The sequence below is a fragment of the Loxodonta africana genome, chromosome 2, assembly GCF_030014295.1.
Source record: "Loxodonta africana isolate mLoxAfr1 chromosome 2, mLoxAfr1.hap2, whole genome shotgun sequence".
NCBI lineage: Eukaryota > Metazoa > Chordata > Mammalia > Proboscidea > Elephantidae > Loxodonta > Loxodonta africana.
In genome coordinates, this window is record NC_087343.1 from 118,511,724 (window position 1) to 118,527,107 (window position 15,384).

The 15,384-nt window shown below is 38.9% G+C and overlaps 1 protein-coding gene across 1 annotated transcript in view; it reads left to right on the top strand.

The window, feature by feature from the left end:
- The window catches only part of MAN2A1 (mannosidase alpha class 2A member 1), a 183,476-nt gene that overhangs the window by 20,287 nt on the left and 147,805 nt on the right, over positions 1–15,384 (top strand). Inside the window, exons 2-3 of the mRNA XM_003404736.4 lie at positions 7,422–7,679; positions 10,887–11,031. Coding sequence (XP_003404784.2) covers positions 7,422–7,679; positions 10,887–11,031 — 403 coding nt within the window. The remainder of the gene's footprint in view (positions 1–7,421; positions 7,680–10,886; positions 11,032–15,384) is intronic.

The following is a 15,384-nucleotide window of genomic DNA, read 5'->3' on the forward strand; positions in this document are numbered from 1 at the left end:
AGTTTCCGAGACACACACACACACGTTGGGGTAAAGGTTGGTTTCTTTCTTTTTTTTTGATAGGATACATTATTGAATTGTACCGTATGAAGCTGATGATATTTGACCATTTTTGACCTACAGGGATGGCATTTTCACATAGTTTAACCTAACAGAATATGTTATACTATTGAGGATGAGTCATTTTTAGAAGGGGAGTCTGATGGAACGCTATTGAGAGGATTTAACTAAAGGAAGAAAGCCTTTGAGCAATTGAAGGGATGGATTTCCTGCACACACAGAATAGGGGTTGGCCTTTGAGGCAGGTATTGATGGGTGGTGTGCTGGGAAGGTGCATTTTTTCAACTGTAACAGGAAAGGAGATGATGTGTAGATTCAGCCTTGTTTGAGTGATTACAGTGACTCAGATTCCCAGCACCTAGTATCATACCTTGCGCATTTTATTACATAATGTGTTTGTGGATTTAGCTCTAGATGCACAATGAATGGTTTCATTCTCAGGGCTGAATGTGTGTAGATCCTATTCTACCTTGTTTATTATTGTCAGGTGCTCTTGGATCAGTTCTGACTCATAGCAGCCCTGTGTACAACAGAACCAAATACCGCCCAGTCGTGTGCCATCGTCACAGTTGTTGTCATGCTTGAGTCCATTGTTGCAGCCACTGTGTCAGTGCATCTCGTTGAGGGTCTCCCTCTGCTTTGTGGACTGTCTACTAAACATGATGTCTTTCTCCAGGGACTGGTCCCTCCAGTTGATATGTCCAAAATACGTGAGATGAAATCTTGCCATCCTGCCTTCTAAGGAGCCTTCCGGCTATACTCCCAAGACAGATTTGTTTGTTCTTCCGGCAGCCCATGGTATATTCAGTATTTTTTGCCAACACCATAATTTAAAGCCATCAGGTCTTCTTTGGTTTTCCTTATTTATTGTCCAACTTTCTGCATGCATCTGAGATGATTGGAAATACCATGGCCTGGGTCAAACACATCTTAGTCCTCAAAGTGATATCTTTGCTTTTTTAATACTTGAAAGAGGTTTTTTTTTGCAGCAGATTTGTCCAATGCAGTATGTCATTTGATTTCTTGACTGCTTCCATGCATGTTGATTGTGGATCCAAATAAAATGAAATCCTTGACAACTTAAAATACTTTCTTCGTTTATCATGACATTGCTTATTGGTCCAGTTGTAAGGATTTTTGTTTTATGTTGAGGTGTAATATATACTGAAGGCTGCAGTCTTTGATCTTCATCAATAAGTGCTTCAAGTCCTCTTCACTTCCAGCAAGAAAGATTGTGCCATCTGCATATTGCAGGTTGTTAATGAGTCTTCCTCCAATCCTGATGCCACATTCTTAATATAGTCCAGCTTCTCAGATTATTTGCTCAGCATACAGATTGCATAAGTATGGTGAAAGGGTACAATGCTTATGCACACCTTTCCTGACATTAAACCATACAGTATCTTGTTCTGTTCGACCAACTGCTTCTTGATCTATGTTCAGGTTCATCGTGAATGCAATTAAATGTTCCCATTCTTTGCAGTGTTACCCATAATTAGTTATGATCCACACAGTCAAATGCCCTTTGCATACTTAATAAAACACAGGTAAACATCTTTCTGTTGTTCTCTGCTTTCAGCCAAGATCCATCTGACATTTAGCAATGATATCCCTCGTTCCATTTCTTCTTCTGAATCCGACTTGGATTTCTGGCAGGTCCCTGTTGATGTACTGCTGCACCAACTTTTGAGTTATCATCAGGAAAATTTTACTTGCATGTGATATTAATGATATTGTTAGATAATTTTCTCATTGTGTTGGATCACCTTTCTTTGGCACGGGCACAAATAAGGATTTCTTTCAGGTAGTTGGCCAGGTAGCTGTCTTCCAAATTTATTGGCATAGACGATTGAGCACCTCCAGCACTGTGCTTGTTTGTTCAAACATCTTAGTTGGTATTCTGTCAATTCCTGGAGCCTCATTTTTTGCCAGGGTCTTCAGGTAGCTTGGACTTCATGCTTCAGTATCATCGGTTCTTGATCATGTGCTACATGCTGAAATGGTTGAACCTTGACCGATTCTTTTTTGTACAGTGACTGTGTATTCCTTCCATCTTACTTTGTTGCTTCTTTTGTTATTCAGTATTTTGCCTGTAGAATCCTTCAATATTGCAACTCAAGGCTTGAAATTTTTCTTCCGTTTTTACAGCTTGAGAAATGCTGAATGTCTTCTTTGCTTTTGGTTTTCTAACTTCAGATCTTTGCACATTTCATTATATTACTTTGTTTTCTTTAGCCAGCCTTTGAAATGTTTTGTTCAGCTCTTTTACTTCATCATTTCTTCCATTTGCTTTAGCTGCTCTACCTTCAAGGGTGAGTTTCAGAGTCTCCTGTAATATCCATTTTGATCTTTTCTTTCTTTCCTGTCCTTGATGTCATCCCACAATTGTCTGGTCTTCGGTCATTCATGTTCAATGCATCGTATCTGTTCTTGAGGTGGTCCCTAAATTTACGTGCCATGTACTCAAGATTGTATTTTGGCTCTTGTAGCATTGTTTCAGTTTTCTCAAGCTTCAGTTTGAACTTATATATGAGCAATTGATGGACTGTTCCACAGTCGGCCTCTCACTTTGTTCTGACTGATGTTATTGAGCCTCGCCATCATCTCTTTCCACAGATGTATTTGGTTTGATTCCTTCATATTCCATCCAGCAAGGTCCACGTAGTCACCATTTATGTTGTTGAAAAAAGCTACTTGCAATGAATAAATTGTTAGTCTTGCAAAGTTTCATCATGCAATCTCTAGTGTCATTTCTGTCACCAAGGCTATATTTTCTGACTGCCAGTCCTTCTTCTTTGTTTCCAACTTTTGCATTCCAATCACCAGTAATTACCAGTACATCTTCATTGCATGTTTGATCGATTTCAGGATGTAGAAGTTGGTGAAAATCTTTAATTTTTTTCATCTTTAGCATAGTGGGTGGTGTGTAAATTTGAATAGTCTTCTTTAGTGATCTGCTTTGTAGGTGTATAAATATTATCATTGACAACAACAGCATTGTACTTCAGGATATTTTGAGATATTCTTTTTTGACAGTGAATGTGATGCCATTCCTCTTCAATTTGTCATTCCAGGTATAGTAGACCATATGATTGTCTGATTTAAAATGGCTAATACCAGCCCATTTCAGCTCACTAATCCCTAAAATATTCATATTTATGTGTTCCATTTCATTTTTGAAGACTTCCAGTTTTCCTAGAATCATTTGTTTTACGTTCCATGTTCCAATTATTAATGGATGTTTGCAGGTGTTTCTTCTCATTTTGACTCCGGCTACTTCAGCAAATGAAAGCTTTTATTACATCCACGTTATTAAAGTCAACTCTACTTTGAGGGGGCAGCTCTTCCCCAGTTGTCTTTTGAGTGCCTTCCAACCTGAGGGGCTCATCTTCTGGCACCGTATCAGACGATGTTCCACTGCTATTCATAAGGTTTTCACATGCCAGATTTTTCAGAGGTAGACCGCCAGGTCCTTCTTCCCAGTCTGTCTTAGTCTGGAAGCTCTGCTGAAACCTGTCTGTCGTCCGTGATCCTGCTGGTATTTGAAATACCAGTGGCATAGCTTCCAGCATCACAGCAACATGCCAGCCACCACAGTACAACAAACAGACTAGTGGTTGATTCTACCTTGTAATAGACTCTAAATTTGCTCTTTTGAAAGTCTTTGATATCAATGTTTTTTAGCTCCGTTTTCCTTTTTCACCAAAAGCAGAATAAATCACATATCATGACCTTCTTCTCTACTCCTCAGCAGTGCGACACCGTGGTCTTTCTATAAAACTGATTAGCAAATCAGAAAATAAAGTGATATTCGCACAAGAGATTTTCTTGCCCTACAGAAAATTGTCTTTTCCAATATTACTCTCAGTATTCTTTTACTTGTCAGCATAATTGAAACATTATCTATGATTTTAGTTTCTTTAACGCAGATTACAAGTGCATCCTTTTTAGGTCACTCCACTTTTCTCATGTGTGCAGAATTTGTTGATGAGGTATGTATGTTTCAAGAATTTCAGCTGGTGGAGGGAGGTTTTATCCAATGCATGATACGTTTTTAAAAAATGGTTTTCATTAGACCACAATGCTGACATATCCCTGGGCCACAATTTTCTCCATGCACTTAATTCAGTACAGAATTCCAGGGACTAATCATTAATTGTATCTTTAAAGCTACAATAAGGTTGAAAGCTGTCTTCAGTACCCTCAGGATCCTTTTTCATGGAACATTTCCTATAATGTTTATTTTGAATAATACTCTCACAAATGGATTATGGAACCAGGGCTGTAGTAAAAGTCTTTCCTTGAAATTCCTGCTTCTCCTTGTATGCTTGTTGAGCTGTAGGTAGCTTTGCTGTATATATGGCTCTAAAATCTTTTCCTGAAAATACGGTAGGATTCGGAGAAACGTGGGCACCCATGTATTAATGTATGCACCGTAAGCATCAGATAAAACATGAGGCATCTTTAAAAACTCTAGGATGATGACATTTTAGACCAAGCTAAGGTTTTATTTTACAGAGGTATATAGTTTTACTACCGGAAATTCTGCTTGGAACCAGAGGAACTTGATTTGCTGTTACCTCCTGTGGTAGAAGTTGGTCATATCACTAAAGTAGACTTGTAACTTTGGTATTAGATATAGTCAACAGTATCGTTCAAAAGTGATTTCTTTGAAATAGCAACTGTTCTTTTGAGGTGTGATAATGATTGAAGAAAAGTTTCTCCCATTTGAAAACATGTCTGTTTATGAAAATATATAGATTAGTCATCTGTGTACCTGAGTCTAAAATACCTTTAGCTTCTTTGGGAGAACTGTAGATTAAGCCAACCCGTTACCATTGAGTCAGTTTCAACTCATAGCAACCCTACAGGACAGAGTAGAAATGCCCCATAGGGTTTCTGAGGAGTGCCTGGTGAATTTGAACTGCTGACCTTTTGGTTAGAAGCCAAGTTCTTAACCACTGTGCCACCAGGGCTCCGTATATTATGCCAAGGGGCCCCTTCTGGTGTTTCTGGTGTTGAGAACCACTCCTAACCACTGTCCATGTGTGCCCATAAAGAAGGGTTTGTCGTATATCACTGTTCAACAGCTTTGCTGACCTGGAATCTGTATGGTTCAGCTAGCTTTTCTTTTTGAGTCCTGAGCTAGTGTAGCACTGATTCCTCAGGTTTCTTTTGCTTTCTTGTTTCTGCTTGTAAACTGATGCTTATTCTTCATTGCTTTTCAATAGGGGGAATGGGGCTTGTTTTGCAGGATTTTTGTGCTGTCACCTTTCATTTCCTGCCTCTGTATGTGCTGCTGAACAGGCTTCAGAATTCTACTGTGTGTTGACATACCCCACCACCCTAGAGGTGACAGTTCCCCTTAGGGACTACAGTTTTTGACGTTTAAGGGGCTATTTCTGTCACTAGAGAGGCCTGTGAGAGCATCTTTCAGGTCTGTGGAATCACGTGGCCATCTTGTGCTCTGTGCTTCTATGGCTTCAGAGCTTTGGGTCTCCGTCTCAAGTGTTGGCCTTTTTCCACTCCTAGATGGTAGTTTGGGGCTGATTTGCTTCTACTTTTGGCTACACTTTTCTGTCTTATTCTAAAATTTCTACCCTCGTTTCTTCAGATTTCTGTCCATTCTTACACCGTTTGCTTGAAAGACTGACCTCCTTGTAGATATCAGACTTCATCCTTTCCCCTTGTCGAACTGACCCACAACCTGTGAGTCTAATCCTTGCCTCTCCACTGCCGTTAGTTTTGCCCTGCGAGCTCCCCCGCCCCATTACAGACCAGGTGCTGTTGAATGGACTCTGACTCCCGTGTGTCAGAGTAGAACGTGCTCCGTACGGTTGTCAGTGGTTGATTTTTCAGAAATACATCACCAGGCCTTTCTTCTGAAGCCCGTCTGGGTGGAATCAAACTTCCAGCCTTTTGATTAGCAGCCGAATGTGTTAACTACTTGTACCACCCAGGGACTTCTTCCACCACAAAATCAGCAAATATTCATGCTAGCCTAAAAAAAAAAAGAAGGCTATAAATATCCATAGCCAGTGTTTACCATCTTGATACGTGCCTCCCATGTGTGTTTTTTGAAAAGGAGATCAGGGTATTCCTACTGTTTTAAAACTGCTTTATCTCCTGTAGGTAACTTTGTCATGTATTTTTGTTTTTCTAAAAAAATTATATTTCTAAGCTTTCTGAAAACTTCCGTGCTGTAGATATACCACCTGAACCATCCTGTTTTTCATTTAGGTGTGTTCTCTTTTCTCTTTTTCCATCGTCTTTTGTTCCTTTCTTCCTTCCTGTTACTTACTGGTGATAAAATGTTTGTGTCTGGGTGTCCAGGGTTGTTTGTTCACCATTATGTATATGTGCACATGGCTTTTTTTAAACTATAATTTGGTCATTTTTGGGGGCATGGGGGTAGGCTGTTGGTAGTTACAATGTCACCCTGTGGGTTCTTTGTCCCTCTGGACAGAGAGCCATATCTTATTCATAGATGTCTTCCCAGCATGTAGCGTTATGTCTTGTACAATGGGTGTTCACCAGTGAATTATTGTTGAGTTCCAGAAATCTGAGGGCCATTTGACAAATACATGAGTATCTCCTATGTACTTGGAACCCTGGAGGGAGATAGGAGTGAACAGATAAACATCGTCCTTGTTCTCATGGTGCTTAGAATCCATAAGCAGAGGTACTTATTCTATGTAACAAGGTTTACATTATCGAGACAGCAAGTCTGTTGATGTAAAGATTAATTAAAAAAAACAAAAAGTCACACAGTATAGTAAAAGCAGCATAGATGATTTATAGTGCGGTTACTTGGGGGACATTCATGCCAGTCTTCTTCATGCACACAGCTAGTTAAGAGTTGACTGATTTTTCTATAGCTGATATTTCTTATATGGGATTGTCCACTAGTGTTATGGATTGAGATGAATGGTCTTTTCTAGGTTTATACTTTTTGACGTTTTCAAGTAACTAGAATCAGTTATGTGTAAATTGAATATTTCATGCCTGAATATAATCTGGTATTCTGTACTTAGTGATTCCAGATACCCAAAGATCTTTCTTTCAGGGCTGGCTCTTGTAGTAGAAAATATACCCCAGAATTTTTTGGTGGTTCTGTTGCATGTTTTAAATTGTGATTAAACAAAGATTGCAGCCATGGAGAAGATTTTCTGCTGTAAGTTAGTGTTTTGACCCTGCCAGCTGTTCATGCTTCCTGTGATCCCACTTACACAAGTGGAAGGTGAAGGGTGAGTGGCTGTCGTCTTGGGCAGGCACATAATTTAAAATAGAAAAAAAAAAAGTGTGCCTCAGCAGAGCTATATTAGAGTTTCATATAGCTGCCTTTTTCTTTTTTATTGTAGGGCCAGCTCTCAATGTTGCAAGAAAAAATAGACCATTTGGAGCGTTTGCTAGCTGAAAATAATGAGATCATCTCAAATATTAGAGACTCGGTCATCAATTTGAGTGAGTCTGTGGAGGATGGTACGAAAAATTCACAAGGCAACATCAGTCAAGGTGCTGGCTCACATCGTCTGCCATCGCAACAATTATCCCTCCCAGTCGACCCCGAAGACTGTCTGTTTGCTTCACAAAGTGGAAGTCAGAATTCAGATGTGCAGGTGATGTATACGTTTATTAATAACCTCTGGGCTTTTTTTTTTTTTTTTTTAAAGACTTGATCTGCTACCTGTTTGAACTTGTTAAGTCACTTTAAACTCTTTAGATTTCAGTTTCTGTCTTTGTAAAGTAATTTGATCCCCACGTGTGTGTCAGTTAGTTATACTCTGGGGGCTTGTGTGTTGCTGTGTTGCTGGAAGCTATGCCACTGGTATTCAGATACCAGCAGGGTCACCCATGGAGGACAGTTGTCAAGGATTTCATTTTGGATCCACAATCAACAGCCATGGAAGCAGCAGTCAAGAAATCAAAAGACGCATTGCATTGGGTAAATCTGCTGCAAAGGACCTCTTCAAAGTGTTGAAGAGCAAAGATGTCACCCTGAAGACTAAGGTGTGCCTGACCCAAGCCATGGTATTTTCAGTCACATCATATGCATGTGAAAGCTGGACAATGAATAAGGAAGACTGAAGAAGAGTTGATGCCTTTGAATTGTGGTGTCGGTGAAGAAAATTAAATATACTATGGACTGCCAAAAGAACGAACAAATCTGTCTTGGAAGATGTACAGCCAGAATGCTCCTTAGAGGCAAGGATGGCGAGACTGTGTCTTACATACTTTGGACATGTTGTCAGGAGGGATGAGTCCCTGGAGAAGGACATCATGCTTGGCAGAGTACAGGGTCAGCGGAAAAGAGGAAGACCCTCAACGAGGTGGATTGACCCAGTGGCTGCAACAATGAGCTCAAGCATAACGACGATTGTGAGGATGGCGCAGGACCGGGCAGAATTACTAATTCTGTTGTGCATGGGGTCGCTATGAGTCGGAATGGACTCGCTGGCACCTAACGACAACAACAAAAGTAATTTGATTAGTCTCTTGATCATTAATGTTCTTTTTTGTGATAAAAGTCTATGGTTCTTTGCTTTCTCCTAATTTTATTATTTTATACTTATATGAAAATAGCCTTTTTGTATCCTTTTCAGGTTTGGTTTTCTGTAGGACTTGAAAACCTTTAAAGGTTTAAATTTGGTCAAAGAGATTTTCTAGACCTTCTTTGGTGAGTGAGAGAAAAGCCCTATTTTACTGTATAGCTGTTGGATCAAGTGTAGATTTCATGCAGTGTAACAGTATATATATATTGTCATTGTTGAATACTCTCTGGTAAAGGGGGAAGGAAGTCTTCTAGAGCTGTGCTGTCCAGTACGGAAGCCACTGGCCACATGTGGCTCCTGAGCACTTGAAATGTGACTAGCTTTAATTGAGATGTGCTCTAAGTTTAAAATACACACAAGATATTGAAGACATTAGAAAATGGGAAATATCTTATTAATTTTTTATATCGATTATTTCTTGAGATAATAGTTTGGATATACTGGTTTAAGAGGAATGTATCATTAAATTAATTTCACCTGTTTTGTTTTACTAGCAAATTTAAACTGATGTATGTGGCTTATATTTCTACTGGACAGTGCTATTGTCAAGGGTAAAAACCAAGAGTTGAACCCATTGCGATAGAACTGATTCCAATTCATGGTGAACCTATGTGTTACAGAGTAGCACTGCTTGCTCAAGGGCAGTGGAGCTAAAAACCAGAGTCAGAAAGGACTGTGCCTTTCTTAAACTCAGGGTGTATCACTGTCATTGCTCTGTCCTGCCAGGTAGCAGAGGACTTTCCTACCAGGCAACAGAGGACTTTGCTGCCAGGTAGCAGAGGACTGTGTTTAATCTTGTGCCTTTGGCCAGAAACTGGAACTTGGTGGGAGGACCCTAAAGGTGAATATTTTAAAGTCAGATAAAGTGAGTTGGCTTCTGGCCTTGCTTTAAAGCAGTATTTTTCACTTAACTCCTAGGGCCGTAAAACATGATATAATTTGGAGACCATGGCTGACAGGCAGGTGGGAAGCTAGGGACAGGCCTTGTACCTGCAGCCAAAGCAGCTGATGTGTGGCCAGACTGATAGGATCAGAATCCTGTGCTTTGCAAAGTCCATTTCTGTGAGGCTTGGCTGTTTTATATTTTTAAGTACCAAGCCTATGTCACCATGCTAAGGGAACAACAAAAACTCTTTTTTTTTTTTTTGTCTAACTGTGGACTGGAGAGAAAGGGGTTACGGAGCAACCGTGGGAAGCAGGCAGAGTCGGGAAGGAAAGAACTGGGAGAGCTGTGGGGCTGAAGAAAGAACTGGAAGAAATAACAGACTGCTAACACGCCCTCCTGCCCAGCTGGCTCCCCAAAGATTTGTCGGCTCATCCTTGGGAGGGTTTTATTTTCTTTACTAAAGTCGTAAATGTCATAGCTGGAGATACGTTATTGCCTTAAAATACTTTGTATTCTCCTTTATATAATTTGCTTGTTATCTTTGAAATTTTTTGTAACCCATTTATAAATAAGGTTATAGTTTTTATATCCTAATTAATTTTAAAATAACATTTTACAAAAGATTGTTCGGCTGTGTTCTTTGTCACATTTAGTATTATAGAGAGTGTGAAGACTAAAACTAAGTTTGAGGTTGTTTTGGCAATATTTTTTCCTTTGTGTCCAAGTAGATTATCAGCTAGAAGGAAACTGCATTGGAAACTTAGAAAATGTTTACACATTAAGAGGTTAAATCTCAATTTTGAAAATTTCCTCCATTTTTGAATGATTATGCCTAGTTAACCTTGTCATAGTTTTATTTTTAGAATTAAAAAGGTAAGCATAAATATGCTGAAGGGAAAAATAGCTACAGATGCATTTTCATTCAGATGTGGATTTTAAAAATATGAGAGACTGATGGTAAAATGAAGACATCCCAAAAAAAGTAAAAAATCATTTTCAGTACGGTATTTGAAAATTGTGAAACATTTTGATTATAATCTGATTTCATCAGAATTTTTTTGTCTGCTGCTCAGTTCCTATAAATTCCTGTTAAATTGTAGCAGAAATAAAGGGAAGAAGGAATTGAATGGGATTAGTTTTATTAGAGGCAGGTGGGTGAGGGAATTATCAGGTAGTTCAGGACAGTCATGTAGCAGAGAAACGTTTTTAAGCCTTTCAGTGATTATTAAATCTTCACTTAACTTCTACAGAAATAATTTCATCTTATACAATATATATGGAGAGTATAGCAGTGAGTAGTTTTTAGCGAGTATTTATCAACATTAAGTTTAAATTAGTAATGTGAGTAACCTTTTAAGAATTTTTTTTTTTTGCTTTTATATTTTTAGATGCTGGATGTTTACAGTCTAATTCCTTTTGACAATCCAGATGGTGGAGTTTGGAAGCAAGGATTTGATATTACATACGAATCTCATGAGTGGGACACTGAGTCCCTTCAAGTCTTCGTGGTGCCCCATTCCCATAACGACCCAGGTAAAATTCGCACTTCAAAAAAATGAGAGGTTAAGTCTCTTTAGGCACAGAGTCTTTTAATGAGAATCTAATGGAGCCTGCATCTCAAATTTTTGAGCCATTTTTCTCTGACTTTTAACACTAACATATTCTGCATATGTATCACTGGATCTTAGTGTTCTCATTTTATCAGTTTATGTGCTATTCAAGAATACTGCTTCTGTAGTGTGGAACAGTCATAATCATAAGAAGGTCTTAGCTCTTGGGGGTGAAAAGTCGTACGCATTAAAGGTACTCATTGTTCATTTCAGTAACTACTTTGTAGTGTTGTGTGGGAGATTTATTGAGTGTCTGTAAACTCTGCATTAAGCAAGGCAGAGTGCCCATGGGAAAGTGTGAAACTTTAAAGTGGAGAAGCAGGATAAAGTGGTGGTGAAGAGCTTTGTCTTGATGTCAGGAGGACATGGGTTTGAGTCCCAGCTCCATTGGTGTTAGCTGGATGACTTTAGGCATGTTACTAGATCCCCCAAGACTCGTGTTTTTCACCTGGAGATTTGGGACAATAGTATCTACTTCATGGGGTGAAAATGTGACGGCATGGTACATGTCAGAAAAGTAGCCACACACCCACACACTATCATTATTATCATTGTTATCTTATGTGGGGACAGATTTTTTTCCCCCGAGGTAAGGAGAAATGGCTAAAATGACAATGAGATATATTTTGATGTACATACATGTTGGTAAGATGGTATGACGAGCACATAAGCACAGAGTAAATGCCTACTGAATTGTAGCATTTTTTTTGGGGGGGCGGAGCGAGTTTGTACTTCCAGAGACTTCTTATGAAGGACTTATACTTTCATTTGTTACTTTTCTCAATTCAATCAGTATTATCAGAGGCATCAGTATTCACCTAGGACTTTGAATTGTTTTTTCTTTATTCCCAGCATTCATTTATCTTGTTATGACGTGTTTTCCTTTCTTGTTATTTCTAAGACAGTGTAACTTGTACATTGTCCCTGGACATGACTAGAACTGTTTGTGTGTGTGTGTGTGTGCGTGTGCTGCCTTTGAATGTGAGATGCAGCCTAGGAGATAGAGCATGGATGCTGGCATGTTTGAATTTCCAGAATACTTCTGCGCACAGGAGGTATAGAGCATATGTGAAATGAATGCTGCTGTGGAAGTTTGTCGTGACCCATTGCCACACATCACTTTGATTCTGTCTTTAGTCTTGATATCTTTTCCTACAAATACCTGTTATTCTAACTTGTCCTCATATATATTTTGCATATTCTTCCTGAGTTTCAGTGTGCTCCTTCAAATCCAAATTCAGGGTTAGCCAGGCATCTTAGAAAGACTTTAGAGATTTGGAGGCAGACAGAATGACGCAGGCAGACATCCCAGTTCTCTTTACTGCCATGTGACCGTGGGCACATTTATTAGCATACCTCTAAAACGGAGATCATACAGGGGAGTAGTATCTAAGTAAGGGTTAATCATAAAGTACAAAAGGGGATGAAAATCATATCTGATCAAAATTCCTTTTATCTGCTTGAGAACTAGGTTAAGTTGTCATTGTTGGTTGTCGTGCAGTCGATTCTGACTCATGACGACCCCATGTGTATAGAGTAGAACTGCTCCAGAGGTCAGAATTGTGACCTTTTGGGAGCAGATTGCTAGGCCTGACTTCAAAGGCACCTCCTGGGTGGGTTCAGACTGCCAGCCTGCTTAACCAACTTTGCCGCTCAGATTAAATCCTAACTTTGCGTTTAGGGGACGGGCGTTGAAAACATCTGTCTTTGATTACTAGACTGATGAGGGGCTCACGCTTCATATGTGGGTTCTGAGACTGCCTGGGGAAGTGCAGTTTTTTTTTTAAATCTCATTCTGAAATATTTACATTTGGAACAAAATAGTGGACGAGCCGCGTGCAGTATTTGAATTGTTCTCTCTTTCTCTCTCTGCCAATCATGCATTGCTAACCATATTCTTGTCACTTAATTGGGTATGTGAGGTAACCCTCATTGTATAATGTTCATTGTAAGTTTGTAAAGACACTTCACAGTGTACCTTTTGAGTCATCCTTGTATGAAGCCCACCGCTCTTCCTTTTTTGATGTTAAAAAAAGAAAACACCTTTGTTATCCTTTCCCTTTTTCTTCCATCCATAATATTCACCAGTCTCATTTCTTGTTATTCTGCAATGTGAGCACTTAACTGTAATAATGAAATCTGTGGTTTACCAGGCAGTGTGCCAAATGTTTTATAAACATCTCATCTAATGCTCACAGTAACCTTGGAGGTTAGTGCTGCTGTTTACTTACAAACACATTACCAATTTGTCAAGGTTGCACAGGTAGTGAATGGAACTAGAATATTTCCCTGCTAGTTTTTTAGTTTACCTGGATCTCCCACTAGAGAAAACGTGAGTAACGGAGAGCCTGTGACTTCTGTTAAACTCTCTCACTGCGTAGACCAACACTTGGTATATGGTAATTGCTAAATGCGCGTGAGGCCTCTCACATCTGTGTCCCTCCCTAGCTTTCTCACTCTGTGCTGTACAACACTCAGTGTGTGCACATATCACAGACCATTTACTATACTTTTGTTCATTGAGGGCTGGAACTTTGTGTTATTAACCCTGATGTCTCTAATGCCTGCAACAGTAACTGTCATGTACCAGTACCAAACCAGTTGCTGTCTAGTTGATTCCGACTCATGGCAGCCTGCCATGTGTCACAGTAGAACTGCTCTGTAGGGTTTTCAGTGGCTGCGAACTTTTCAGAAGTAGATCACTAGACCTTTCTCTGAGACGCCTCTGAGTGGATTCGAACTGGTAGCCTTTCAGTTAGCAGCTGAGCACTTAACCATTTGTGCCAGCTGGGGACTCCTAACTGGCGCTTAGTACGTGGTCAGTACATTTGGTTAAATAGGTTGAGGAATGAATGAAACTGACTCTTCAGACTCAGATGAAACATTTGACTTACTCCTTGGCCTACAATTTCCTTTAACTTCCCTCCTTCCTTTTGTCTAGTTATTTCTATTGCAAATAACCGTATATAAAATGCACTCTGTAATCTTGTATACCGACGACAGAAGGCATTAAGCTCTTCAAGGGAGGGGTTGCCTCTGCTTTTAGATTTTTTTTTTTTTTTTGCATTACTGTTCTTGTGTTAGTATGTTGTTTTGTGAGAAGACATCCCAACTAACTTTCTGACTACAATAAATGAATCTGTTTGTTGGTATCCTAGCAACCAGAGTTGAATCTTTTTGTCTTGGTAAAAGATGTTAATGACCCTTACCCTCAGGCCCTTCTCCACTTGAGGAAAAAGTAATGGTCAGAAACAGGTCTTTTAAAACTAAAGCAATTTTTGCTATCAAGCAGAATGCTAGAGAAAAGAACCTGCTGACTTTCTTACTAATTTTCATATCACCACTCCTTAACAAAGGTAGAATTTAGATAAAGTAAATTATTCTGTGAAAAACTGAATCATTCAGATCATGAAAAACCACTCGTGCAAGAGGGAAAAAAAGAGAAAAAGTATGTGCACGTGCATTCCAAGTCAAAATGTGACTCAGTAATGGGAAATCTTTGTGTAATACTTCTAAACGAATGTGTCATTGGGCAACTTACTTTCTAAATGTGATTTATAGAGATTTGTTTGCATTTTCTGCAGCAACAATTTAAAACAAGCTTTAGCTCGATAGTTTGTTTCATCAGTGAATTTTTGTCTATTGTGGATAGAAATATTTCAAAAAGATTTTTAAAAGTTTCCTATGTTTAGCACCCTAACTTAAAGAATTTATGTTGCTGTGTTTGTACATATGTAGACATTTTGCTTCCTGAATCATTTTGGTAATTTTCCCGCAAGAAAAGGTAAATTTCAAATTATGTTTATATCTTAATAAAATTCCTAATTCCTTTTTCCAGCTTATAAGGACATGTAACAGTTGTCACACAATATTTATATGGTTCACATGAGTTAAAACAAAATTGGGAAAGAATTATTAAGTAAATGCTGATAACTTTGTACTGTTGTCCTTTTGAAAAGTTTTGAATCATAGACCATGAAATTAAATGGTAGTTGATTGGTACATGTTCATGTTGTATTTAATAAGCTGATTAAAACACAATTACGGCACCTTTGTATCTACAATCTTAATTCTTTGCATCCTACTAGTTAGACTGCTGAACTATTTAGTTAATTTTCCTTCAAAGAAATCACAGAGAGAAGATAAGGTATGCTAAATGGAATGTTGGATAGCATATTGTTAGTTAAGTAATTTGTAAAATGAATATGAGAAAATAATGCCCCATGTGGTATGACTATAAAATAGTAGGAAGACCTAAGCCCAAGAGTCAGACTGG